The sequence below is a fragment of the Acanthaster planci genome, linkage group LG09 (assembly GCF_054643075.1).
Source record: "Acanthaster planci isolate LZ-2023a linkage group LG09, COTS_SCS, whole genome shotgun sequence".
Lineage (NCBI taxonomy): Eukaryota > Metazoa > Echinodermata > Asteroidea > Valvatida > Acanthasteridae > Acanthaster > Acanthaster planci.
Window position 1 is genome coordinate 4,416,990 of NC_141785.1, and position 27,555 is coordinate 4,444,544.

The 27,555-nt window shown below is 42.9% G+C and overlaps 3 protein-coding genes across 3 annotated transcripts; all 3 read right to left on the reverse strand.

Annotated features, from left to right (window-relative positions):
* Nucleotides 1–625: 625 nt before the first annotated feature.
* On the reverse strand, nt 626–3,614 carry LOC147798036 (neuromedin-U receptor 2-like). Its single transcript, XM_087141503.1, has one exon. It carries the CDS (start codon nt 3,603–3,605, stop codon nt 2,463–2,465), a length of 1,143 nt encoding a protein of 380 aa, XP_086997629.1. The 5' UTR covers nt 3,606–3,614; the 3' UTR covers nt 626–2,462.
* A 3,361-nt stretch (nt 3,615–6,975) lies between these two features.
* On the reverse strand, nt 6,976–8,172 carry LOC110989041 (orexin receptor type 2-like). Its single transcript, XM_087141142.1, has one exon. It carries the CDS (start codon nt 8,170–8,172, stop codon nt 6,976–6,978), a length of 1,197 nt encoding a protein of 398 aa, XP_086997268.1.
* Nucleotides 8,173–11,459: 3,287 nt separating this feature from the next.
* Nucleotides 11,460–25,881, reverse strand: LOC147798037 (uncharacterized). Its single transcript, XM_087141502.1, has 20 exons — nt 24,843–25,881; nt 24,110–24,543; nt 23,627–23,780; nt 22,251–23,055; nt 21,567–21,681; nt 21,065–21,178; nt 20,463–20,539; nt 19,776–19,884; nt 19,291–19,390; nt 18,764–18,913; nt 17,907–18,055; nt 17,126–17,218; nt 16,577–16,628; nt 15,983–16,086; nt 15,407–15,540; nt 14,552–14,814; nt 13,903–13,969; nt 13,336–13,550; nt 12,572–12,892; nt 11,460–11,725 (listed from the first exon to the last, which is right to left on the reverse strand). The coding sequence occupies exons 1-20, from the start codon at nt 25,228–25,230 to the stop codon at nt 11,460–11,462; spliced, it is 4,110 nt and encodes a 1,369-aa protein (XP_086997628.1). The 5' UTR covers nt 25,231–25,881.
* Between the last annotated feature and the right edge of the window lie 1,674 nt (nt 25,882–27,555).

The following is a 27,555-nucleotide window of genomic DNA, read 5'->3' on the forward strand; positions in this document are numbered from 1 at the left end:
AAAGTTTTGGACCTAAGCCTTCGGCGGCTGAATTCTGAAAATCAAAACTTAGCTTGCAGTACGTTTCAAAATCGTTAATGCCCATACCAACCTAACGTGACTTAATCCAAATTTTCTTGTCTTTTCAAAATAGAAAAACGTGTTCCAGTTTAAACGGTATTTTGACTATCCTGGCCCTATTGTGGAAACCTGTATAGAATCTGTAGCTATTTGAATTTAGGACGCAGGCTTCGCCGACCCCATCAGAACGTCACGAGTTGTGTTATGTAACTTAATTGTTATTGATGTCCGCGTGTTCTTGTCAGTGCGATTGAAAGAATTCGTGTCAGAATGAGGATATGCTTTCACAGCAAGACACCTTCTGATCACGATCGTCGACGACCTGTTGGCGTGTATGGAGTGACATCTTTCAAGCCGGAATTAACTAGGCTTGGAGACTACTGGTACGGCAGGTTTCCTCAGCGGTAGTTTAATCAGTGATCTTGCCTGATTTGCCAGTAATGACAAATTCAGCGCCAAACCCGCAAACCAGTCTGCACAACGGTAACATCACCTTCGAGGTTTTGATGACTACTTGCCAAATACACTTAGCTATCCACAAGAAAGGGGAGCGCTTACTTAACCGTAAGTGAACATGAATTAATTTTAATGTGACCATCAACATTTGGAAATCAAAAATCAACATTCTGCCATTTTCGTTTGGTTGTTAAGGAGACACACACTGAGTCACTAATACAGACATGGGTGAAATCAAGCTTACTTTACGTAATATGTGAAATGAAACTTTCAAGAGATTATACAGAATTTAACAGTATTAAGCTAGCTGTACGGAAGATAGATGCCGTGTATGTCTCTTGAACGTTCGCCATACTGTGCAGATTTCGACGACTGCTGAAGTTCTGCTTGATTGAAAACTAGACCATGTTATCGGTCAGACGACTGAGAAGAGGCCCCGATGTCTGACTGTAGTTTTTATTCATAGCAAGTGATAGATGAACCCAAAATTAGTGTAGAACGTATCTTTACGGCTTTTATAGCACAACAAAGTACCAACATTGAAATATTAGGAGTTAGTTACTATCGCACTATGTGATATGAGTGCCAAGCTAGTTTGTGCCACTAAAGTTGATAATGCTTTGAAGTGAGCGTTTCCCCTCTTGTAAAAAAGAAACTGCAAAGCCACAAAGTTGAGCAGTTAATCCATTAAGTTTGTTTTCAAAGAGGAAACAGACTTTAAAAAAAGGAAAGAAAAATTACCCCATATGATTCGACCAACAGACATCCTCAATACGAATCCTCTCTTTAATACCCGCTGTCCGCGAAGCTGCATAATGCTGCTGAAACCGATACGTAATGCTGCTTAATATATAAAATGTACTACTGGTAAGCTTGGTAACATGGCATTTTGCTTTACAATCTTTAAAATTTTGAAATTTGCATTAACAACATTGAATAAGAATGTGAACGTGTCTTGAGATTGGAAATGAGTTGAAAAGGATTTTTGCTAAACATGATTCACACAAGTGTTTGCTGACTAGGTGGTTCTTCTCAGAGTTTATGGTATGGCTGCTATGACAATGGAACCAGTAACAGCTGATCGACATTTATCTGATTTAATACTTCAATGTGGGATGTCTTAAACTAATGCTTCCGACCGGCTCAGACCGCTCTCAGACCAGGCGACTGCTTAATGCCCTCGCGCGTCAATTCTCCTGAGTCAGTGTTAAACACGTCGGAGACCGGCCAAGCGCGAGTTTATTCCCTTGTTTAAAACTTGTATCGAACGATTCCAGAAACTCGTTGTCTCTAAGTGAATGAACACATTCGTCATGCATTAAGGTTCTGGAACTTGAAAACAGTCGATCATTGCGTAGATTACATTCTACCGAACTTTGTTTTCGTAAAATATTGTAAGTAGTCCGATAATCAACTTTTGCCGCAGTTTTCTCATTTTGGGGATTCAATTTAGTTCCAGAGAGAGAGAGGCTATATTGTGAATGGTTCTGGACTTAAACTACATTTACGATTAACAATGTCACATAAATATACCACTTTCACGATACCAAATTAAATCTAAATTACTTTTTACTTTTTTAACATCATTCAAACGTATTAGTTTCTTTTATTAAAAGGTACAACTTTGAACAACTCTCCGCCGAAATGCCTTCATTTTCACAACAAACTACCTTTTGTGCGCACTGCGGCATGTATTTAACTTCAAGGTGCAAAATTTTAGGAAACTGAAATAATTATGTGTCAAGGGGACAGAATAATCCACTCTCACTCGGGCCCCTCCACACTTAATCTCCATACTTTTTTTTCAAAGTGCTCATAAGTGATTTTTTTTATTTTTCCCCTTCTTTTTGTGTCTCTTTTCGAAGAGGTCAAACTCTTTTAAAGAAGGCAATGTTTCGCCTTACCATAAGAGTCAAGCCAGATTTACTTGCTCTACGGTTGAGAGTCTATTTCAGATTTTCAGATAGTCTGGTGGTTGAGACACTACGAGACGAAGCCTCTGTCTTTCCAATGGCCCCTGTGGGTGCGTTTTCTTTTGCCTCTTTCCGGCAAGCAACGGCTTGTAGAAAAGCTTGTCTGTACTGCTGACTTGTGGTATTGTATATGATGGGATTTACTGAAGAGTTGAGCAGAGTCAGGAATAAGGCGATGGGCCAAAGATCGGTGATCTTCCCCGGCTGCAGAACGGTCACCCCGCTGGCAGCCTGAATCAATCCAATCAGGTTGAACACCACAACGCGTGGGGACTGCAACACGAAGTACACGACGCTATTGACGATAAGCAATCGCGCCACCTGGTTTCGTACGACCTTTGCGTTGAGATGGTGGCGTGTCTGCGGAACAGAGGCTGTAGGAATGGGGCGGTGGCTCAGACGACGAATGATCTTGTAGTACATCACGGTGTTGGTAAGCAGTCCGAGGAGCCAGAACCCAAAGTACAAAGACTGGGTGAGGATCTTGACCCACGGTCTCCCGGCAAGGCAGAAGTTGACCGTGTCCGGCAGAGATGAGAACTCCTCGCCGTTTGGCCAGAGAACGCAAGCCACACGATGCGTGGACAGGCGTGATGAGATGGTAGCGGCAAGGAAAATGGACGCGGTCCAAGAGATTGCAACTACGGACGCGGTCCGCTTCCGACTCCTTGATATCAGGTTCTTGAGGGGGTGGCATATGGCGTAGAATCTTTCAAACGCCACAAGGGTGATCATGGAATTAGAGGCAAAGTAAGGAACGTCTAGGGTCAGGGCGATCACTAGGCACACTTGCCAAGAGCTGGCAAATGAGGTGTAGGCTATCGGCGACTGCAAGAACGTCTCGGTGTTGTACACCGAGAATATGGCAATGTACAGGAGATCAGCCACGGCCAAATTCGCGAGGTAAAAGTTAGTCGTGGTCCGCATGCAACGCACTCTGAAGAGAGTAAACAAAAAAGCGAGGTTTCCTGGAAGGCCAACTGCCAAGACCAATGGGACTCCGAAAGAGGAGAACAAGATTTCGTTTGGTTTGAAAGACATCTGAGCTGCCGTTTCTGTGTCGGTAAAATTGATGGTGAAATCACGGCAATCTTCCGCCTCGTTATCGTGCTCCATTATGCTGAGTTGTTAAAGTGCCAAAGTGAGTCTTATAATCCCCCAAACACACATGTGCCCGCTCGTAGAGGGTTGATGCATTTTATAGCGAAAAAATAACGGTTCCGCACGTGGTAAGCGCAGTCCTCCACTTCGATCTGATTGGTCGATATTTGCAGACTCTTCAGCGTTCACTTTGATCAGTAATAATCAGGAAGCGCAAACTGAATGCCCCTTGTTCGCTCGTCCCCGCTGTCCTTGCACGGTGTTGGACTAGGCTAGGTGCTTCGACTTGCGTAACATAAATTTCTTTACATGAGCTTCGTAAGGAGGGAAGCTGGGGGCGTTTTTCCCAGTAAAAATATTGATAATTAGAAAGGAAAATATAGCAGAAAAAAGCCTGAAAATGAAAAAATGGAATGAGATTAAATCACCAATTTCTTGAAAAAACCTAAACATGGATCCCCATCTACTGTTAAGTGTTTATCAATTCTTAGCTGATTTATGTCTTGCTGATCTGCAGTGATAGCATAGCAATAAAAATGATTCAAATAAAACACGAAATCTTATAAACAACTTGCCAATTTATTCCCAAAATAAGTCCATACGACAGCGTTCGATAAGGGCAATAACTGCACATGAACACTTCAGGTACACAGCCTAATAGAAGCAACTGCGCAAGCGTTAAATTGGATATTGTTGTCAGATCATACCAAGCACCAACGATTGCATGAATATTCAACTTCCTATACTAGAGTGCACAACGTTTTAAGGATGCAGATTACCAGCGAAAAAAATAGGAAGATGATCATGGGGTACAAAGGGGGCTTATGGTAGTGAAACAGGTTGTGCCTAGCAAGCTGCGCTGCGCTCTGGCTATGGACATACTAGGCATGCAAGAAAGGCAGTAGTTGGCCAGATTAATAGCCCGGGCAGTTCAAACTCCTCTTGTATCCCTCCATGGCATTTCTATAAAAGAGACATTAGAATACTGATACTCATGCGTAATTGGACCGTTCAGTCACGGTACAGAAACCTGCTTTCAAAAATATTCAACAGCTTGATATTTGTTGTGTGTATTCATTAGACTCTCATTTTGTTTTCCGTACTTGCTCTGACCATATATCTATACAGAACTGACGAATCCACGCTTGGACTCCCTTAACTCTATAATTAAATGATTACCTGTGTGTAAAGACCCACTGACAACCTCATACGTATCGGAACACACGCTTCAGAACCCAAAAAATTACCTTTTCCCCGCTAATACACGTTCCCCTCTCCGTCAATATGGCCCGTTATACAAGTGACAACAGTGGCGTGCCTATGCTGCCATGGAAACTATTGACTGCTTCGTGAAAGAGGCACTTCTTCATGAGGTGTGCAAAGGGGAGCGTATTAGGGCATGCGCAATTTAACCAAGATCGAACGTAATCAGGCGAATGCTCAAGAGCGTTGGAAATTAATGCGACGGTCGCACATGATGACTTCGTGTATCTTGTTTAAGTTTGGTCAAAGATACTGATTTGCATTTAAATAACAAGGGTTTTGTCCTTTTGCGTTTGCGCGGTGTACATATAGTTTGGGTACTGCAAATCTGGCCGAAGTGTCCAACTTTTTTCTAAGCTATGTCCATATCAAGCCAAACGCTTAATTTTAATTTATACATATTATATATCGTATCTCCCACACAGCAGTGTTGTTGCATTAGCATGAATTTAGAAATTATGTGTTGTAACCTTTTTATCCTTGTATGCTAATAAATTAAGTTAAGATGGAGTTGCCATTAATGGAGTTAATTGCGATGTGATTAAATAAAGTTTGGTATATTGCGGTTTCCCTATATCAGAGCTGCAAGTACCCACCACTACGTATAGTTCTACGAAACCTCTCCTTACGACCCCCCCCCTTCCGTTAAGAGAGCAATTATCAGGGGGCTGAATCATGCTCAAGCAAATCCTCGAGGGGCACCTTTCAAGGAAGTATGAGTGCTCAATATTATAAGACATCTTCCTCCTGAAATTAGCCGGAAAATGCAAGAATTAGACAGGTGTGGGAAAAGCGACCCCCCCCCAAAAAAACAATGGAATGAAGCGTCCCTTGTCATCCACATCACAACCATTCAGAAGTGACTAGTTGTCAAGGAAGAGACTTGAATAAACATTCTGCACAAGGAAACAAACAAACAAACAACAGTATTTGCCCATCTTGAAACTTGTGTTCTCCGGGAAAGGTATCACTAAAATGTTATGCATGCCACTCGATCCAACAAAAAATGTTAAGAGCCACTTTTTCAGTTGTCAGTACGTTCCGGTAAATTTGTTTATTTTGCACTGCATGCAGACTGAGTATGAGTAATTTAAGTTCTAATATAATTACTCAGTTTGGCATCCTCATGAAAATCGGTATTATTTCGGCAGGAACTGTCTAAGGTTCCTTCAGCTTTCTCAAAGGTAGATCTGGAAACTCATTACTTATTTTGCTACATGTACAATTTGTGTGATTTAATTTTTTTTAGATGTTAAAAATTACATCGAAAAATAAGAAGAGAAAAAATACAGTAAGGTCAAAGTTAGGCAGCTTACCGTCGACAATAAGTCGCTAAATTATAACTATGAGCATTTGACCGTAAAGTTTTGTCTATGTACAAGTGTTATCAGTCACTCGTGAGCTGTAGTGCGTATACCGTATATATTAGGTTAATTCTAGCTCCAGTCAATCGGGTGACGGCTCGATAAAACATTGTAGACATGGGTTCATGAAAGATGAACACTTCGTACATTTGCGAGGTATGACCTATGACGTCGCGTCCAGCGTTTACCTCCATACAAACGTGCCTTTTACAGTTAACATCATCCAGTATATTTTCACACGTAATGACCCATAAATATACGCCACATTTGGGTCCGTATAGCATCTCATGCCTTTATCGCTATTTGTGCATTTGACAATGGTTGCCGAGACGAGGAGGATCGAGACGAGGAAATTAACGGGAAATTAACGCCCAATAGTCAGATTACCTTTCCAACACAAAATCACATTCAGGCTGAACAACCTTCTGTTGCAATAATCTAAGCCCACGTTCATGGGTGTTGCTAGAGGGGGGTGTGGGGGTGTGTGAGACCCCCGCCAGTCAGTTTTGTCGGTAAAATCATGGTGCTGTCGTCAAGAATGGAAAAGGGAGAGATGAAGGGGAAGTTACATAAGTGTAAGGTCGAGGAACCTGACAACCATTTCACTTATGAAATTTGCCGACGGTCCGTCGGAAATTTGTCCATGCCAGCCCTTATCTTTCTAGCGATGCCTGTGCCTAAATTGGGCATCCTTTCTGATATGGCTGGTTTAGGAGCTCGAAAAGATGAATTCAGATTTTAGTTCAAGTGTCTGGGCGTTAGAACTGGTTTTCAGTAGTTGGTGCCTCATCCTCTAAACTCAGACGATTGACGATACCGTGTACACTGGACGAGATAGTGCCGCGTTCGTGGCTTAGAGGCCTGTCTTTACTTTGTAAGTTGGACGATATGGTGGAGGTAGTCTTCTTCACCGGGCGCTTCTTGGGTGCAGTGGCGCATCCAAAGGCTTGTAGGAAAGCCTTCCTGTAGCGGGAGTTGGCGGCTCCGTATATGATGGGGTTGACGGCACCGTTGAGGACACCCATCAGAGTGGCCAGCGGCCAGAGTTCGGTGACTTGACGTGGATCGAAGACCACGGTGCCCCAGGCGGCCTTAATCAGGTTGAGCGAGCTGAAAATGATGCTGTACGGCGCTTGGCAGACAAAGAACACGATGCTGTTGATGATGAGCATGCGGGCCACAGATCGACGGACAGAAACGGTTCGACTAAGCGACTGACCGACCCCTCGCCGGCCGAGACGACGAATTATCTTGAAGTAGAGAATGCTATTTGTGAGCAAACCGCCCATCCATATGGCTGAGTACAAGCCTTGGGAATACAGGTTTGCCCATGGCTCACCAGAAGAGCAAAATGTGATGATGCTGGACAGGGGAGTGAACTCTTCAGTCTCTGGCCAAAGGACGCATAACACGATGAGCTTCGAGTATCGCAGACACACGGAAAAGGCGAAACCGATCGATAGAACCCAGCCTCCGACGAGCAAGGCCAAGTGGCATCGAGGGGAGCTAGCATTCTGCTTCAGAGGGTGGCAAATGGCGTAGTACCTTTCGAACGCCACGAGCGTCACGATGGTGTTGGACACGAAATATGGTATATCTACCAACAAGATGAAGGCGGCGCATTCCACCCAGGAGCTGGCCAGGATGGTGCCAGATACTGGTGTGGACAGGTAGACCCGCACGCCGTACAACGAGATCACCGAGACGTAGATGAAGTCTGACACGGCCAGGTTGGCCAAATGGAGGTTGGTGGTGGTGCGCATCTGCGGGACCCTGTTAAGAGTGAAGAGAAATGACAGGTTGCCCAACGCTCCGATGACGAAAACAATAGGCTGGCCGACAATCAGGCACCAGCTTTCCAACGGCGAACGGAACAAGCTTATTTCGTCCGCTGCATTGCGAATATCTAAATCGGCCTGACCACTGCAGATATCTGTCTGATTGAAAGCATCCATAATTCCGATTTTGGGATACGACCGAAAAAAATTGTGGCTCAACGAGCTGATTCTGTAATCCTGACTCCACAATAGCCGTGTTTATATAGCACTTGCTGAGCGGTCCCGATGAGACCATTATACAAATAAATTCAATTTGTCTATTCCAATTTTCTTATAACACAATAGAAAAAAGACAGCCTAATACATTAGCATGCAGAGTGCCCCAACTCCAACGTCCTCCATTAGACTAATAGAAGGTTATCAGAGATATCAATTGTTATGTTCTGTTGCAATTAGATATGGCACATCTAGTTTTAATTTTCGTCTGTTCCAATTTCTTGAGAAGATAGTCCAATACAATAAATTGAGGACTGTCCCCCATTCAAACGTCTTCCACTGATAAATGAAAGGTTTACAGAAATTGCATTTTTGATCGGCCTTCGGGCTGCATTTAGCTTTTTTTCAAGTCATTTCTCAGTTTTTTTAGGAGATCTCAAGTTTACACAGCTGTCAATTTGAAAACAATAATAACAAAGCATCGCTCCCTTTCTATTCTCTCAGGGACAATGGCGAACTTTAAACCGCTGAAGAGTTTGAATTTCCACCAAGGAACATAATGGGAGGTATACTGGATTACTAGTCTATTAAGTAAAAGTGACATATTACAATGAGAAGGTTAAAGGATTACGCCAATCGGGGCTTAGAAAAGAAAAAACTGAGACTCTTCACGACCAGCCTGCGAGCAATAGGAAATTGACTTCCCGGCTGTTTGAATTTGTGCTGCAGCCGCTGGCTACACCTACGTTGACCAAGACATCGAACGATGCAAAATTCATCAACCACACGGCACAGTAAAGAACACTGGTGCACAGATTAACCTTGAGCGTGCTACTGACGCAGTAATGGACTTTTTTTACAACGGTGAGGTTCGGCTGGCGCCATCAAGTGGCCAGATCACGCAGATAACTGGTGTCTAGAGCTGAATGTCTATAGGTGCAACGGTTGTGGCGAACATAAGCGGGAAAAACAAGCGAATGTTTGCCTGTTGTTAGCCACTTCCTAGTGTGCATCTTCCTCAGGGGATGACAAAATGGTCTGGTATCCCCCCGGAGTCACCATGGGATTCGAGACGAGGAGCGGCACATCGAGCGACATGACGATAGCTACGCGGCCCTACCAGGACTTGGCCCACGGGTCACTTCGTAACTGGAGACGTTAGATAGCCGCTGCCAGATTTGCCAGAAAAGAGGTTGGTGGCCGATTGCATACACTGCACCTTGGAGATGTTGAAGAGAAATGTTATTTCCGGGCAGCAAAGCGATCAGCAGGCCAAGGTAGAAAACGCAGCGTCCTTCTGTTTGTGATAATAAGTTAAAGTCAAACACTACTCCATTACAATGGTCTGAATTGTTTTTGAGCTCCATTACAACTGATGCTGACTGGATTGCTGGCCGAAGAGGATGACTATGTCGAAATCCTTATATAGAGGCCCACCTTATACCATTTTAAGACCGGCTGGTCACGTAATGGGCGTTACTTGTCCTAATTAAGCTTTTTTTATATAATTTTATCAACTTCCACATTGCACGCAAATTATCACTTCTTCACCACCGTCAGAATTAAAACCCAAGTTTGATTAAAATGTGACATTCCCATTACCCTCCCTTGAACAAATTGATAAGAGTCAGTGAGCAGATCAGGTTATTTGATTGCCTCGCCACCATTTCATTCCCAACCCATTATATTAATTTCAATCATAGAGGCCAATTGTCTTTCTAATGTTCGGTCATAACATGTTAGTACTGCATGGGATATTGAATCTATCACAAGATGTAACACAATGTACAAGGAAGTAGGTAAGAAAAACCATACTGTCTATACGGGCTATTTAACTAAACACTTGACTTTACATTAGAATAAGCAATTTGTACGCCGTTAAAGACACGTACTTGCAAGTACCTGCGTATCGCCCCGCTAGCGATTTCGACGCATACGCAACGCTTGGCGCAAGTGCTCACGCACATATGGGAAGGCGCCTTAAGTCTCCCCTACTCACGTACGTGGAAATGTCTCTCTTTACTGTCGTGATGTTATACCTCACACTGCTCTACGATTTCTACAATTCATTTAGAAATCGCCGAAGTTCAACGTCTGATAGCTGAGGTTATCGAAGGGCGGATCCAAAACCTAATTTTCTACCGGGGGAGGGTGGCAAACGCGTTTGGAAAGGGTTGACAGATTTCGCGCATTGTGATTGGCCAATGCATTGCAAATTCTTGGAGGCGCTCTATTGTGAATCGCCCGTATTACACACTTGCCCTGTACTGTAACGCACATGGGTACGATTTTGAAAATTATTCAACGCACCATGAACACGTGATTTGGTCTCAATTCAGTACTTCATGTTATCGGTTTTATGAATCTCCCATTTGATTTTCAGGTTTCTATCGTAGGCCTCCATTTTCACTGAATTTGCCGCTGCTAGATGTCACGGTGTCTGAACTTGCCAACTTTAATTATTCAGTTGTTGACACATCCATCGCTCTTAAACTTGATTTTCCCAGCTCTCAATTTTGTTTCTGATGTTTGCATTTTTCCTTTCCACTCTTAAACTTGATTTTCCCAGCTCTCATTTTGTTTCTGATGTTTGCATTTTTCCTTTCCAGTCCTTCGACTGGAATTTTCTGTTTTGGAAAACACTTCTTTACAAATAAAATTATAGTTAAATGCCTGGAAACAATTTTTTGTGTAATTTGGTACAAGGTAGACAAAGAAAACGCGTGGTTTTTTTCGACAGCGCATGCTCAAATTGACGCCTGTCGAACGTCATTCGGGAAAATAAATACGCATTAGCGAAGCGGCCCCATCAGTACGGCCACATGCCAACTTACGAGTAGGCAGTGTGTATGGTTGAACTGGCATAGAACTTCATCACGTGGCAGCCATCTTCTTTTTCTGCCATCGAAAGTAATGTAACCAAACTGAGGCTGGAAAATATAGTCCGTTTCCTTTTAATAATAGGTATCATTGTACTGTATTACTGCTGTCGTTTGGTATACAATGGCAAAGCAAAAATGGCAGCGTCGTGATTAAAGTCTACGGCGTCAGGTGCTTTGTTCTGGAAAGACCCAATCAGCCCAAATGACTCATTGCTGTCAAATTTCCTTCCAAACTTAAAGTTGCACTAAAAGAGTTGGCAAATTTTATAAGGTACGATAAATTTTCTTTTGAAATCCCGCTGTTTGTGTTTTCTTAAATGGCTGGGTTTTTTTACAAGTTCATCAGTTAATAATGGGTGTCTTAATTTAAGACTTTCCACTGAATATTATCCCTGTGCCAAGAACAAAATCCTCCCTCTTTCTGTAATCTGACCCTGCCCACATGTCGCTACCTGGGCCCGAATTCACCAGATATATCATTGGACGCTGGTTCCCTGCATTCAAAATTCCGGCGGACAGCACAAAGTTGCAAGATGTCAGGTCCAGGACCTGTGGCCGTTGTCCACCAGCGAGCGTCTCTTTCTTTGTACCAATTGGGGAGAGGTCGCACTGGAATGCCGGTATGTTGTTTCCTGAAAGGGGGAGAAAAGGGGGTCCTGAAAGGCAACTGGATGATGAATTTACGAGCCAACTTGATAGAAGCATTATCTGGGCGATGAATAAATGATATCTCATTCAAAACTGAAATGGTCCTGATAAAACTACATATGAACGAATTGAATAGTATGTTACATAAATATTTCCAAGTCGTCTGTCCTCAAGGCCTGACTTTGTGGGACGAAAGTTCATATTGCGGTGAGCAAAACAAATCTCTGGCAATGAGAGACCACATGTTTACGTTTCGTAACGGCAAAACGGAGGTTTTTTTTCGTAAAGAGCGAGATTCGGGGTACGTATTTTAAAGTATCTTTCACTGGAAAAAACAAAGGAACAACGTAATGGGTACGAACGCTGGGGTAACTCCGGGTCGAACGGAGTGCGAGCACACGTTCAAGGGCCGTCTGCCTCCATAGAGCTTTGCGCTGTTTTACCAAACCACACTGAGCACCCTACGGGAAAAAGCCCTGCACATCTATGTGCAGAATGCTTATGTAATGAAAATCAGTAAGCATGCAACTCAAACCTTCACAGAAGTTTTCATATTGATAGTTTCAACTTATACTTATACTTTTGGATAATTCAAATGTGTGTCAGGAAAAACCACGGTGCTTTTGTCACTTTGGAAGCCCTGTAAATCCCTAACCCAATCCTTTTATCCCCAAATCTGGCCAAACTCTTAACTAGAACTAAACGAACCCTGCCCAAACAAGACGATAAATGTCCTGAAAGCTCCAGCTCAACCAAAGCCACGAAAGTACCGAAGGAAGAAGCAACAGATGTCATGTTTTATCTCGTTCAATTGAATACCGTTCTCTCACCGAATTCCAACGGTAGGTCGCTGAAGGACGTAAAGATGCTCTCCCCGGCGCTGCCTTTCCGCTTCGGACGGATCTTGAGGATCTTGTTGTTGAGCGCCACGGTGGACGCTACGAGTTGGCCCAGCTTGCTGGTCGCGGTGGTCAGGGGAGGAGGCACGCCGACGGGAGATGGAACGGCCCGGGTGGTGAGGCAGGACAGGAGGCCGTAGAAGAGAAAGATGAAGAATCCCTGGGTAGAGTTAAAGAGAGTGAAGAGGTAAAGAGACGTCAGGCGGACGCCGTCGTCCCCTACGGAGAACGAGCCCAAGATCCAGGTAAGTCCTGCAATACAAAGAACAAAGGCCATCAAAATAACTCACAGATGGAATGGTACCATTTATTACACTCAGTCATTGAGCAGTGTACTTATGAAGTGTAACAGAGGCTTTGCTTGGTTGCCATTTTGCAGGGCACTTTTGTTCCACAGGGAACCTCGTTTGTGCACACCTGGTGTATCAGAAGCGCTGGCTCACAAGATGGCAGCTTTGCAAAACCTCTGCATCAGGAGATCTTGGTTTGTAGTAAGATCTCATTAATTTGATTATGTAATGGCCATTCCTTAAGGCATTCCAGCGGCATTCTTTCGGACACACATTACAGCGGACCGCTAATGTGTCGGTATTCAGTAGAAAATCGCTGGTGTATAGTGTATTTTAAGTCATCTTTTTAATCTAGTTTCAATTTCAACCGATGTGGGGTCGTTCCACTCGGGCTGGAAAACTCACCAAGCAGAGCGGTTATAGAAATGATGCCAAATATCTCCCTGCGTCTGCGCGAGTATTCGCGGTGCTCCTTGCCGGTCGTGTAGCGTCGGGCGCTGAAGGGTCGCTTGAATAACACCCACATGACCATTAAGAACACCACGAAATTGCAGATGACGATTAGCATGGCAGGCACGAGAAACGCGGCGAAGAATACCGTCGGGTCCGATATCCAACACCTTGGAAAGATTGCGAACAAGAATTTACACTGGCGTTATAACTTTCCAAAGGCCATTTTTGGCGTATGTCAGGCCATGCATGCACGAAAGGGCACGCGGCTGCGGCTATCTGCGTGGCGCCCAATCAGCAAATGCCGAAGCCGTAATCATGATTTAGGCAAGGCTTCCAATCAAAAATGACCGACAGCAAAGGACTGTAGGGAAATATGACATAAGATGCTACCCGTCTATGAGCCATACAGCTATAGTAGTAGAGTTTGGGCCATACTTTGCCGTAATGGACGCGCACTATATTTTAATCCCCATAAAATTATTATAATAAAACTCAATGGAGTTATAGTTAACTTCTCACCTTTCAAAACTGCCGTATGCCTCTAGGTCAAATATCGCTACGCCGCCAACAATGACAGCTGGAACGCCTACAAGAAAACATAAAGCTTATTTTTCCCTCCCCTGCTCGATATTTGATTTTTAAATATTGGTGAAAATACGGCTAAAGGTATATTATACTATTAGATGCATCTTTATTCTTAGGCTCGTAACCGTGAGATGCCATTGCTCACTTTGTACAAATTTGGAGTAATTTTGTAACTGAAAATTTGCATATAAAACATAAAAGAAGTCACTTTTGTAAATTGCCATGCCTCACAAGACAAGGCATTTGTAGCCTTTGTTCCAGCAAGGAAAACACTCCATTAGATTAACACACAATTAGTTTTGAGGACTGAATAGAGATATATTATTAATGACACGAAAGATCCTTCGCTCTCCAACGCGTTTCCGTCCTTTGTGGTAAAGCCATGTATACAAACACAATGTGCTCACAAAGGTTTCACTCTAACACATTGTTTTGGTATCACTTTGGTATCACGTGTTCAGAAGCTAAATGTGATACGTTTCCTCTTTCTAAACGACAGAGTTAAATTGCTAAGCGCAAAACAGAGTTTTTGTGGCAGTGTTACGATTTTCAAGACAGGGCGGGATAAACGGCTCTGACCTACCCCAAGCCACCGTGCAGCATATTTTGAACATGTGCCGAGGGGGGGTTATGGCCACGAGCACGATATTCCGGTACAGGTAGGCACCTTCCACGCCCATCCACATGAGCGCCACCAAGGTGAAGTAGTGAATGCAGCAGGCGAATGCCGTGCACGCGTGGCGGCTGCTCGTCTGGTTGATCCCGGTGAGGTAAAAAGTCATGGAGATGATTAGTGAGAGACAGAGCATCAGACGAGTCGGGGTTGTCTTGGCTTCCCGTAGTTTTCTACGACAAAAAAGGAAAACAGTAGCTCTGTATAGTAGGTTAAAAACTCCATGTAGAATATGTTTCTTCGTTTGGTTTTTCTGATACTGTAAATTTTTTGTTGTGGATAAGGAGATTCCAAAGCAAAGGTGTCAAACCAGTCTCAGAGCAAAAAGGTGTGATTTATCTGTTGAAAAAGATTTGAAGTGCAACCTCAGAAGTCACACCGTCAAAACGTATCTGTGTCGAAATGATTGGAAGTCTTCGGCTGACCTTCAGTACGCACTCGAAACCAAGAAGTCCCCAACAGCCTCGTCTTTATTTTTTTATTTTTCATCACATTCCGATATTGTTGTAACCTTATCCGCTGCCAGCTGGACGACAAAAGGGTGCAAGTTTCTCAGGAAACGGAGGCTTCTTTGGTGGCCGGGAACTGCACTTCACTGGCTTTCAAACGACTATGAAAAGCAAGCGTTGCTGTCGCATCCCTGACAACAAAATGAACACTCCCCGCCAAAATGGCCCTTTTCAACTGCTGGAGTGCTTCTGCAGTTAATGATAGTTTATCGTCTCGCGGCTTCATCAAACGAGGACAAGTCTACCGTCGTCTTACCTGACAGATACGAGCATACCCATGGTGGTGATCAGACCAATCAGGGAAAGCGCACATCCGGTGTAGCTGATGACTTCCAGGACTTGACAATGCACTCGAGGCAGACTGCCGTTGCCTAGCTGGGCCCCGATATCCTGAAATATAGACCATCGGTCTTGGGCCGGATTATACAGCAGGCACTCTTGCCTAAGGTCTCCGAAAAATTCGGAGGCCTGCAACAGTTTGAGGGCCTACGAGGAAACCACAGTGTCCTCTCTTTGTCTGATGTTGGTAAAGCGTCATGCCAACTCGTATATTAGCTGTCAAGTTCAGCTTAGCTGCAACTTAAACTGAAGGATTCTGGCAATTGGAAGCGCTTTGAAATTGCCACTGTATCCACGACTGTGTAGGGCCTACCAAAGCGTTTTTTCTAGGGCCTACTGTTCACCTTTGAAACCCCTGTCAAATGAATTCAGTAAAACTTGGGAAAGGCGCCAAGAGAGTCAGGGACTTGAAACACCTTTCGATCAGACGAAGAACTGGTCGAAAGGAAGTCGTTGAAAATGATGAAATGTTCTCAGAAGATCCCATACTTACGATAATGACCGCGTAGTTGGTGAGATGATTACACTCACAGATTGTATGCTCAGCTGACGTAAAGCTTACTCTACAGCCTTTTGTAGACCAGGCGCCAGAGCCATCTGAAGAAACCGTTGAATTGGGTATCAATTCATATACACAGATCAATATCAATTTCTACTTAAAAGTTCCTAAACATGAAAAAAAGCACAGCTCATTCAACAAAGTATTATGCCAAAACAAGTCTTTAACTTAGTGAAAAAATGCCATTCTATTGAAATATCACGGTCAAGAAATTGTCTTAAGTTGTAATAAAATACTGTTGAGAAAGTGCAGGGCCTCCCCTTGTACTAAGTTACGCAAACATATTTGGGAGGTAAACTAAAAACGAGAACTCATACTTTGAATCTACTTTGAATCAGACTTTCATACCAATAAATTTACGAGATGTCTGGACAGGATTAACCTGTCACTTTGACTGTAGTACGCCTGACCTACAACACCAAGAAATGGTATCTCTTTAGACAGGCAACCTTCGTTATTTTTTCAGCAAGATAAGTCCCCTTTTACCTATTTATTAAAAATTCCAATTCATTGTACATCTTCACTTACCTCCTCCTTGGAAGTCCCAGAACACACACAGTACGCGACCACCGCCACCAACCTTAATTTATCAAAGGAATATTTACATTTAAATTTTACATTTTAAGGTTCCAAATGAAACAACTGTATCAATATCGTTTGGTGAGAAAGAACAACTTGACGATGTCGTTCAATCATTCTAAATCATCCTGACGAAATATTAGCGTCTTCCAAATGCGTCTCTGTCCCCTTTTACTGCGCTGTCTCAGAAACTGAGCCCTCTCTCGTAAGCTCAAGGACATCTTTTCCACCAACGATCTCTTCTTGTGGACATGAATAAGCCTTTTGTTGCTTGTTTATGTTCCTGGTTTCTCATCCGTAGTGCATTGCAAGCCCACGTTTGTTTAATTTTTCATAATTTTAAAGAGTTTTAAAAATATTCTCTTGCGAAGCATAGACGTTCGACCTACACTGATGGTCGAAAGCTAATTACAGTCAACTGAGCCAATACGTTTAAATTGAATAGGCATTTTGTTTTTGTGGTTTTTTTTGTTTTGTTTTAGCGTGTAGTCCACTTACTTTTTTGTGATGCTTTAGGCTTATGATGACTGGAGTTTCCAATCCCCAGACAAAACGACCGCTTATCGTGGCTGATATTACTCGACTTGTCACCTGCAATCACCAACATTGTTAAGTGTCATTGGTTTTTTTCGATTTTTAAGTTTCATTTATGATAAATTAAATCAAGGTCTGCTAGGACGCTGGAACGGGTTTAATAATGTGAAGGTAAAAATAACATCCTAACAGTAAATTTTATCCATACAAGTTGCACTCCCCCCCTCCCCAGCAAGCAAAATTGCACAAAAAAAGGAAATCTGTTATTTTCTACTGCCTGCCAAGACAGTTAAAAAGAATGGGAGTCACTTTTCAAATTCTAAGGAGTCATAATGACATAAATTGATGCCAAAAGCACTAAAAAAGACAGTTTGGAAGAAGCAGTAGGATGTGCAACGCTATATGTGAGATTTTTACGCTGAATGAGTAATTAATCTCAAGGGACGAACTTTTAGGGGCGAAAAAGGTATGCGTCGAAAAGGGTGAATAATGGAATTATGTGTCCTAGCCTCCTAGGCATAGTGGAGAAACGATCAATTGGCAGCTTTGTTACTAAGATTCAGTTGAGTTCATTAGGTCTAAAGTTTCAATTTCTGGGCGAGAATAGTTCGCTTGCATTTCGCTTGCATTGGTTTTAAGAACAGTTTAATATCAAGCGCCATCTTTGTCACCACTTGACACTTGTCCTGACATTTTTTCAAAAGAGTTTTCAGCGATATATAAATCAATAGGATTAATGCCCCACCTTCCATTCAGCTTGCTCGTTTTCTGGGACGTCATTCGCTGTATCTACAGCCACCTCATTTCTGTTGGTACGAAATAGTCGATCGTTCTCGTATATAACAAACTGTAGCACGGTTGTATTTTTCCAGGCCACGGTTCCGTTGGTTTCGTCTGCTTCAGGTGATAAATCACATGATTTTGAAACTTGAGCTTAATTAATTGAATAACCTGTATCGCAATTGGTCAGATTAGGTTGACATGCGTAAAAAAAGAACCGACTAGAACCCAGTTGTTTTTATTTACCCTCTTACAGTGCTTTCTGGTTACTTAAAATACAGATTTTCCAAAAGAATTTTGGAAAATCAACAATATATTTTGTGTTGAGTTCAATCAAGACGTAGATGTACATATTTCAATTAATGAAACAATGACATGAGATTAAACAATACCTTTGTTCTGACACTTTCAATAATAGCAAATACTTTACTGTTACTGTTTAGACGGATCAATTAATCAATATTCGGAAAAAGAACCTAGATAGATCCCACAGAACTGAGTCGTATAGTCATTTTTCAGTAACTCTGTTTTGTTCTGCATTAAAAAGAGCAAAGCAGGCTCTTTGATTTGAGGTATCACTTGTTTTGGCAGCCTGATTAAAATGAATGTTTTGTGGAAAAAATGACGGCGGTTCCAATCAGTTAAAATCTGGCAAATTTCTCTTGAAAGACTCCAACATTGACTCTGGAGGCTTGCCACTCGTTTTGTTAGCTTGCGACTGACCAAATGTATAAAACAGAATTGTGCCATAATCGTCAAATGATTTAGAGCACTCGGTACAAGAAATCACCGGTCATCTTTTAGGAATCTACACGAACGCACCCGATATGGGGCAGTGGCCGGTGTGATGACTGAAGAAAACGCCCGGCGGCACGTAAAAATACTCCTCCATGCTGTCTAAATCTAGTCCTCGAAGGCTGTCGTTGAGGGCGCCACTTTTCTGCTCGAAAACATTCTTACCGATGTTCGGGCCTGCGAAGAAAAGGACAAAGTTCGCATAGAAAATATGTCCACTTATACAGCAAGCTGCTCTGCGTTACCCTAAGCATTGTCTTCACTGGGAAATTTTGAGTAAAGCTCGGGTTAATCACGCACATGGGAAAAACATACCGGTAGTGCATGTGATTTTTTGTGTAACTAATTATAAAGATGAACTGGAATAAAGCAGGATTTCAACCTGTACTGAAACTCTACCAATTGAGCCATCCAGCCCTGTGCTGGTGGCTCTTGCCATTAGCCAAACTCTTCAGCGAGCGCTAGTCAGAAGCAATACCACCTGTAAACCATGCAGGCAGGGATTAGGCTCCTAAGTCACAATACAAATAAGCAGTGGAGCAACCTGGACTTACCATCGCTCAGAGAAAATATTTCCGCACGGGTTTCGATCTCTCTTTGGTCGTTTGGTTTGATGGAAGCGAAGAGAACCCCGTCAAGGGTGTCCTGTTCCACCTTCAGCAAATATATCAAGAAAATGATTTCATGAGGGGCTCATTTATTCAAAAGCAAACCGAGGAACTATTGGTCGATTGGCAATTGCCTAGACTTAAAATGTAAGCAATTTCAAGGGTCAAAAATTGTACAAAGTGAGAAGCGTTAAGGGTGTAGAACAGACATCTTTTGCATCGTGACTTGTGCAAATGCCCCACTGTCAAGCGCAAGGATGTAATCATTTAATTCACTGTAAAAGTGTAGTGGACGTTGATTTTCATCAATCTAGTTACCATTCTCAAAAGTTGCTTGCTTTGCGCAAAAACAAACACCATGGTATTTTAATTCCAAGCAAACTGGAACCAGAACTATAATAAGGCATGTTTGTGTAGAAAGGAGTGAGTACCTTTTCTAGCGCCAACACCATATTGTCCGTGACAATCGTAACAACGGACATGTTGTCAGGTAGATTCGGCAGCTTTGTGTTCGGCAAGTTTTCAATGGTACTGATGATTCTGGACAGAAAAAAAGACGATTGTGGTTGATTTAGCGAATAACAGTTGTTACTTTTACTGAGATATTGCATGAAGTACTTTTAGCACAAGTGCATGTGAAGATGTTAGGGAAGATTTTCCGCTTGGCTCTTGAAGATGCATATTTCTTTGGCTTGTTGCTTAAATACATTTTATGCTGTCTGTCGCACGACATTGACAAAAAGTGCAAATAGTGAAATCCGCCCTAAATCCGTCCTCCGTAATTGAGCACTAATGTCTTACATTATGGACCAACGTTTGCTCTAAAACAAATCTCAAATTTTCGACAAAGTATTGGAAGTTTTCGTAAATATACTACAGGGGTCACTCACAGACAGAAGAGTGAACTTTGGCTCTAATGACAGAACTACTCGTTCGGCTGAGTTAAAACTTTGTTTTTGTAGTATGTTAGTTTTATGTTTTTTAAGTATTTTACTTTAAATTCTGTCTCAGCACGGCTGTTGGATCAGTGACAAGTTAGCATCAAGCCCGTTCCTGTATAAGGTCACACTTGTGAAAGTGACAAGGGAAGAACCTTGATTTCAATCTTCTCTACTTACTTGTTGTTAACAACTTGTGGCAGAAACGGCGGGAGTGATAGCAGATGGTTAATCATTTGAATGAGCATCAGTATGGCCTGAAAGAAAACGATTTCAAAACAGAATCTTGAAAATGGTCTCACAATACGGGAGATTCACAATAGTGCGCCTCCACGAATTTGCAACTCCAAGAGCTTATCCATTGCAACCCAATGCACGTTCGAAAAGGGTCCACAGATTTTGCGCGTTGTGATTGGCCAACGCGTTGCAACTCTTGGATGCGCACTTTTGTGAATCGTCAGTATTGCATTGCAGTTTGAAATTCAACACACACAATTTGTTTTAAAATTTTATGAAGCAGTATTCCCCTTGTTGCCTTTACATTGTGGTTTCAGATCGTTTTGCTTCCTCGTGTTTCGTCGCATGTGAACTTTGTTGAAACGGTTGTTAAAAGAGAGAGATCATAAAAGCCGAGTCTCTGGCAGTTTCGAAAAATCCGTGAACAATTGGTTCTCTGCGCGAACGGAGTTTAAGGACGAGGAACAGAGCTAATGTAAAAAGATTCATGGCAGTGACTGCACGAAATTCGAGCGCGCTGTAGGCCTAATCATTTTAATTCATACCTGAGGGATGACGTCTCCCCATCGTTCCATGAACGACCACATGCTGACGATGATCTTAATAAAGGTCAGGTCGGCTTCACTTCCCAGGCCAATATTCTTGGTCTCCATCAATGCCTGTCAAAAATAATCCATTCACAGCATGATATCAATGTGTTTCGGTTGTAAAATAAAAGCCTTTAAACAATACGGATGAAAATCTTTCTGACCAAAAATGCTTACATTTATTGAGTTATAAACCGCCCTCGTCAGGGACAAAGTTTTATGCTAAACGCCGGAAAATATTTCCCCAGAAATTTCATTGTAAATTAGTAAAGATTTTTAATTTTCAGGTGCAAACTGAGAATGATAGTAAAATGCGAGTAAGGCCTTCGTTGCCTTCTCACCTACTTAAAAAAGGCATGGCGTAGAAAAAAACTCGAGAACATGACGATTCTTAGCTTGCATTTGGACGAAAGTTGCATTATCACAGAGGAGTCATCTCACAATGTTGAAAGCTAATTACCCGGTCCAAGTCTTGCGAAAGAGAAGCATTTTCAGACCGGCACATCCACGTTTTCGCCTCACCCCAGACCACACTTTGACCGTCGACACGTTCTCGGCACTTTCGAGCAGGTGTTCTGGACGAGGGGGTTGGAAACATTTCATCGTAAGCCACTCAAACTACCACAGCACATTTTGGGACTTGTTTCACGACCGACATTGGAGCACTCGTGGACTTCTTTATATGACTTGAAGTTTTTAGCCAGAAATTTGCTCATTAGTGCAGCGAATTCAAATGCAGAAAATTCATTTCTATCGAATGGCTTGTTCAGTAAATTAAATCCCTTTTGAAGAAATGTTGCGCAAGCAAAATGTTATTTTGAGGTATGGGGAATGAATAGTGAATTCAAGAATTATTACTGTTTGGGGCATATGTTAATACTGCGCCTTTATTGCATTAATGTCTTCATTTGCTTCTCGTTGTGACAAAATTTACGATTATGCGGCAAAACTCAAATGTATCATTCATTCCAGGTGACTGCAGTTCACGGTTCCAAAAAAGTAAAAACAACTTTCATCATAATGGTCATTTATTATTATACTCACCGTAGAATTGGGGTGAAAATTTCATATCCTTCTTTACTTTGCATCTGATATTGTCCTGTCCTTTTTTATGGTTTGAAGGCACCGTATAATCTTCACTTACCTCGAGAGATCGTGGAAGACCTCGATGATTTTGGAGATGTTTGGGAACGTCATGTAACTAATGGAATTCAGGATTCCGTCGAGATGTCCTGTTTCACTGGCACTTGCGGTGAATGTCAATTCGGGGCCCGTCTTTCCTTTGACCTCATGCAGATAACGACTGCGCCAATTGGTTGGCAGGAATTCGTTACTTTCATATGGGCTCGTCAGACTCCTCAAATCGTTGGCGACAGGGCCGAAATGATCTTCCTGTTTGGGGTAACTGGTCTTGCTTTGCCTCCATCGGCTGGTGAAGGGATAGCCCATTAGCGCCTCCAGTAGATTCAAACGAGTGACTGTGCTAGTCGTCCATTTGTTCAAGTCTGCATCGTTAAGAGGCTTTGTGTTACTTCTTCGCATACGGCCCCGTTCGGATACCAAATACCCCGTCTCCTCGTCTGATTCGTCCGGTAGGGTGCTGACTTCCGCGAACTTGTCTTTCAAAGACTCCAGCCAGTCAGCGAAACCGATGAATAGCTCGCTCTGCGTAAAGTTGCTGGAGATGATGTCCTGGACGATCTCAGAGGTCTTGTTGGCTATGAACTGCCCCACGCCCTCCACGAGCGACGAGATGTTTCTCCCGATCTCCTCCAGCTTTTCAGTGAGGTTGGCGGCCTTCAGGGCGTCGTGTAATTCTTTCAGGCTGGACGTAAGCCCGATGCTTATCTGGATGAAAGTGTGTGTGTCCTTTATTGGCACGATGAATCCGTACGGACACGTGGAGATAGAAAACCCGCCAACGATAGTAGTGTTCCACTCAAAAATGCCTGTTTGGGAAAATGAAGCCCCGTGAAAAGAACCAAGAGATGCACCTGCTAGTCTTCTCCTATTTATTTAAAACGATACCTGCACACCTTGGCGGGATTCTTCGTTCGAGAACTGCTGGGTTCAAAAGTGCATCTCTAAAATATCTGTTGGGGTCGATAAACCCTCTCTGTGTTCCTCGTGCATCCATTGTTCTAACGGACTTTGCAATCCTTTTAATATTGATTGATCTTAAGCATTACACCTTATAAACAGTTCTTTATATCTATATTTATGTCACATTTTAATCATTTACACAAAGAAGTTAGTTTTAAATAACTATGCAATCTGCATATACAATACGCTGACTACTGTACGAAACCTCTCTATCACCAATTAATGCGAAAACTTTACGTATCTTTTCTTCTGTCACGTTTACTTCAATGGGAGCGACAAAGCTTGCTGCATTTATGTCACCGAAATGTTCCATGGTACAGGCTTAGGGTGATTAAGAGTTCTTTACCTTTAGTTTCAAGACATTTTCTTTGCTGATCCGTGTCCTTTGAAACACCATTACAAATGAGTTTTTCTTACCCATAGCTGAGGTCGTGGTGTCATGGGGACACGAGTGATCAGCCAACCAGTCGTCTAGTTTCTGTTCCATCGTGTCATTGGCTGGTGCTACCATTGACTCGTTGATCACGGGTTTGAGGCAGCTCAAGAGATCAGCTTTCTGCCATTGCGCACTCTGTCCAGAGAGAGACCAACACAGGTACCCAAATGATGCGAGAATTTGGTATAGCAAGAGCTGATCATACATTTTATCGGGTGTTGATCATTGAGAGCGAAACTTGTTGGCCTGGAATGTGATTCCGCCAATACTACTCTCCTGCAGAAACTACTTTTTGGAATTATGACGGCCAACACTTATCAAAGTAATTAGAAAACTATAGTGTACAATTATTGAACTCTTTTCCCTAATTTGGGTTAAATTTGGAAATTCCGTAGAACATTCCATTCCTCTTAATGCTATCCGGACAAAGGTTGTTTGGAAAAGTCACAGACAAGACAAAATACCTGTATGCCGCCCAATGTGACCAATTCACAACGGCGCGTAGCATTCAAGTTATCAGAGACGGACAGGTTCCTCGGACACTCGGCCCTCGCCGTGGTGTTTACCGGGGTTTCCGGCCACTCCGTAGCGTAACTGGTATCCTGCGGGCACGAAGGCGGTTCGGCTGGCTTGCCCTCGTCGTCTGGCAAGCGCTTCTTGCAGAAGCTTGGAGGCCCCCAAATCGCAAATTCTTTCTTTAAGAACCAGAATGGTTTGACCAGCCGGCAGTATCTGGTCACAGAACCCGGGAAATCGGTGCCTAAACATTCCAAGGACGCCGTCTGCCCAGTTCTCGTCCGAGGCCAGTGAAGTTTCCAGAGCTTCTCCGCTGGGCAGAATAGGCCGTTGTAGGCCGGAGAACTCATGACAAACTCTGGTCTTTCCGAAACACCAGATTCTGGAGAGAAAAAATGTCTTCAAAGAGTTAAGTGGAAGTTGGTTTGCATTCCGTCAAAGTTTGTGTTCGGTTCAGCTTAAGTAATATCGCGCTCAGTAGCTTGAATCGGTGGACTATCAAAATATTTCATCACCTTTTGATGTTGTCTTGGCCTTTAAACTTGTTTGCTCAGATTTCGTTTTTTTGTTTACTTTTATCTGTTTACTTGTTTGACAGATTTGGTTTCACTTCGCCATAAAAAGTCGGAATATCGGTAAAATAAGCCTGCATCAGTCTTTGCTATTACATTTATGGCTTACCTGATTGAGTAGCATCTGCGTTTCCTTTCTCCCTAATGCCCGATTCGTGTATGGGCGTGGTTTTCTTCTTCTGTTCGTCTTTGGGCGTGGTATTCTCCTTCTGTTTGTGTATGGGCGTTGCGATCTCCATCTGTTCCGCTGTGGGCGTGGTATTCCCCTTCTGTTCGTCTGTGGGCGTGGTATTCTCCTTCTGTTTGTGTATGGGCGTGGTGTTCTCCTTCTGTTCGTCTGTGGGCGTGGTGGTCTCCTTCTGTTCGTCTGTGGGCGTGGCTCCCTCATTCTGTCTTTCTTGTATCGGTTTGTCCGTCACGCCCGCTAACCATAAGCCGTCCGTGCAGCCTGTCACACCTCCGAGTAAAACACAGATGACAAACAGCTCGACATTCATCTTTACAAAAGCATGACCGACGACTGTTGTTGTGGAATGAAGAATAACTGGCGGTAGACTCCAGGTTTTTTGTCTGTTAAATAGAAAATGTATCTATTTGCTCAAGTTTTTTGGCTGTTGTACGCGTGTTTCTTGCTTTGAGCCCCAAACTGCTGTCAACCAGGGCGCATAAGATATTTTTGACTGTATTCCAAGCACAGACAGTTTTAAGTTGGCGAGATATTGGTGGAGATTTTTCATCCAAGCGCAACCGTTCAAAGAAATTTAATCCCCTCGACAAAAAAATCCAATTCACTTGTGCCACAAGATGTGCAACAAAGTCCCGAACCCACCGTCCCCCGTTACGTTTGTGAGCACACATGAGCAAGTGTACTCAAATCACCGACGACGCTTTAAGCACGGTAGACTCTTTGACAGTGAACTCGAAAAAAGTGCCGCAAAGCTTTTAAGTACCCGGGTATCAGCGTTTAGCGTCTAACGCCTGGTACAAGACTGCACCTCGAGAAACCTGTCGATAAAAAGGGTATCGATAGACCCGTGGCGAGTTGATTAATGTCCTTTTGGCGCCTGTCCCTTGGAGCTAGCCATACCGCGGTTGCCGTCAGAGGCTGTTTCTAACATACTTTTCTAACCATGGGCGATAGGGCGGCTGGGTTTTTAGAGTCGTGCCGCCCCAGAGCCGAACCACTCGTCTGTTGTCTGTTTGATTTACATTTAGTGATCGTCAAATTACATCCTACTGAGCTAGCGCTGCAACATTGCCAACAACGAGGCAGATAAATGACACTAGAAGATCCTGCCAGTTCCTTGGCAACCTGGCAACCCCTCTTCAAGATCTCTTGAAATCGACAGCTGTTCGGCGCACATTCTGACATCTACGTACGGATAATGTCCAAAGAGTGATTTTAAGAACCCTAACCCGGCAACGCTGCATTGTTGTTTTCCTGAACCTCTGCTCCTGATGTTTTCATTAAAGTTGCTCAGTGCTTGATTTTAGATTAAGAATTGGGAGTTATAAGTACATTTTAAGCCTTCTGACTGGTCTAGAGCCCATCATGTTGGTGGTTTTACCCAGTGATGAAATATGGTCAGCTACATATGTGGACCCTGAATCGGGGCAAAAGTGTGTCTGTCTAATTTCGATGTGTTTTAATTAAAAAAGCCAAATTAATTCCCTTAAATTGAAGTGGGCGATATGTAAAGAAAAATCAAACTCTGCATTAAGAAATAAAATGAATGGATCTAGATTTTTAAATAATTTGTCAGTTGAAACCGTCTTTAAAATATTGAACAGAAATATCTTCATGAGAGCAAGTTCAAATTAATGTGAACATGAATTCAGCTTTCTTTTCAGCTTTTCCAAACAGCGAAAGCCAAAACTGCGGTTCCATAAAAGTGTCATGAGGTTCGATATGTATTGATCGCATGGTGTAAAATCAGCACTGTGGTAACACGGGATATTCATGTAGCACTACGTCGTAGCTACTTTACAGAGTAATTTACTTTTATGGACACAAATTAAGGATATGTGGCACACCATCCGACGGAGTTGTTTAATTAATAGGGGAACCCCTTGGGTTTTAAATCGACAAAGTGACAGTGCCTTTTGACCGTCCCTCAACTGGGTGAACAAATGGAATTTAAATGTGTTTTGAACGCGTTTAGTTGTGGCAAATTGATTGTGTAAATAAGGTCAGCTACCGGTTCTGAGCCGCAACTTTAAATGCCCGTTCAGCGTTATAGTTCTTATAAAATACATGTACTTGAAAGTGATAATGATGGAAATCTATGGATGCGACTGAAACCTTATGGGGCATGATACTGCCGAAATAATACAAGAACGAGACATCTCTCGTCTAACAGCAATGGAATTACCTCTCGTCATGGCGCCTGAGCATCATGGTTTCCTTGTAAAACAGTGCTTCATATTCTAATTCATACACAGATCGGGCACTTCCCACGTTTCCTGCTGTAAACGCGGGTTCGTAAGCAGTCTCTCACGAAGCCTTAGCAACCGGCTGAAGTGAAAACGTATATACCAATTTCCGCTGCATTAAAACGCTATATCCCTCATGCTTATGGGTGGCTTATCTTTAGTAATGTCTCACTAAGGTCCTTCAGAATCACCCGGGAAACGAAAAAATTTCAAGGCAAGTCACAGTTATTTGATTGAAGATAAATTGTTTTATGTTTTGTTCCGAGCTATTAGTAAAGCATTACACATGCACTTTGTGTGCCCCTAATTAATCACATTCTGGTGTGACGCAAAAATGTAATATTTTATTCCATGTCTTGCGTGGGATAGTGCGAAACGTTGCTTCTTCT

Excerpts from the sequence above, each read along its gene's own strand:
- LOC147798036 (XM_087141503.1), bottom strand. The coding sequence starts at position 3,605 with ATGGAGCACGATAACGAGGCGGAAGATTGCCGTGATTTCACCATCAAT.
- LOC110989041 (XM_087141142.1), bottom strand. The coding sequence starts at position 8,172 with ATGGATGCTTTCAATCAGACAGATATCTGCAGTGGTCAGGCCGATTTA.
- LOC147798037 (XM_087141502.1), bottom strand. The coding sequence starts at position 25,230 with ATGAATGTCGAGCTGTTTGTCATCTGTGTTTTACTCGGAGGTGTGACA. Across the intron at positions 23,781-24,109 it reads TCACATTGGGCGGCATACAG|AGTGCGCAATGGCAGAAAGC; the intron begins GTATTTTGTCTT and ends CTCTCTGGACAG. Across the intron at positions 12,893-13,335 it reads TTCTATAACCGCTCTGCTTG|GACTTACCTGGATCTTGGGC; the intron begins GTGAGTTTTCCA and ends TTTGTATTGCAG.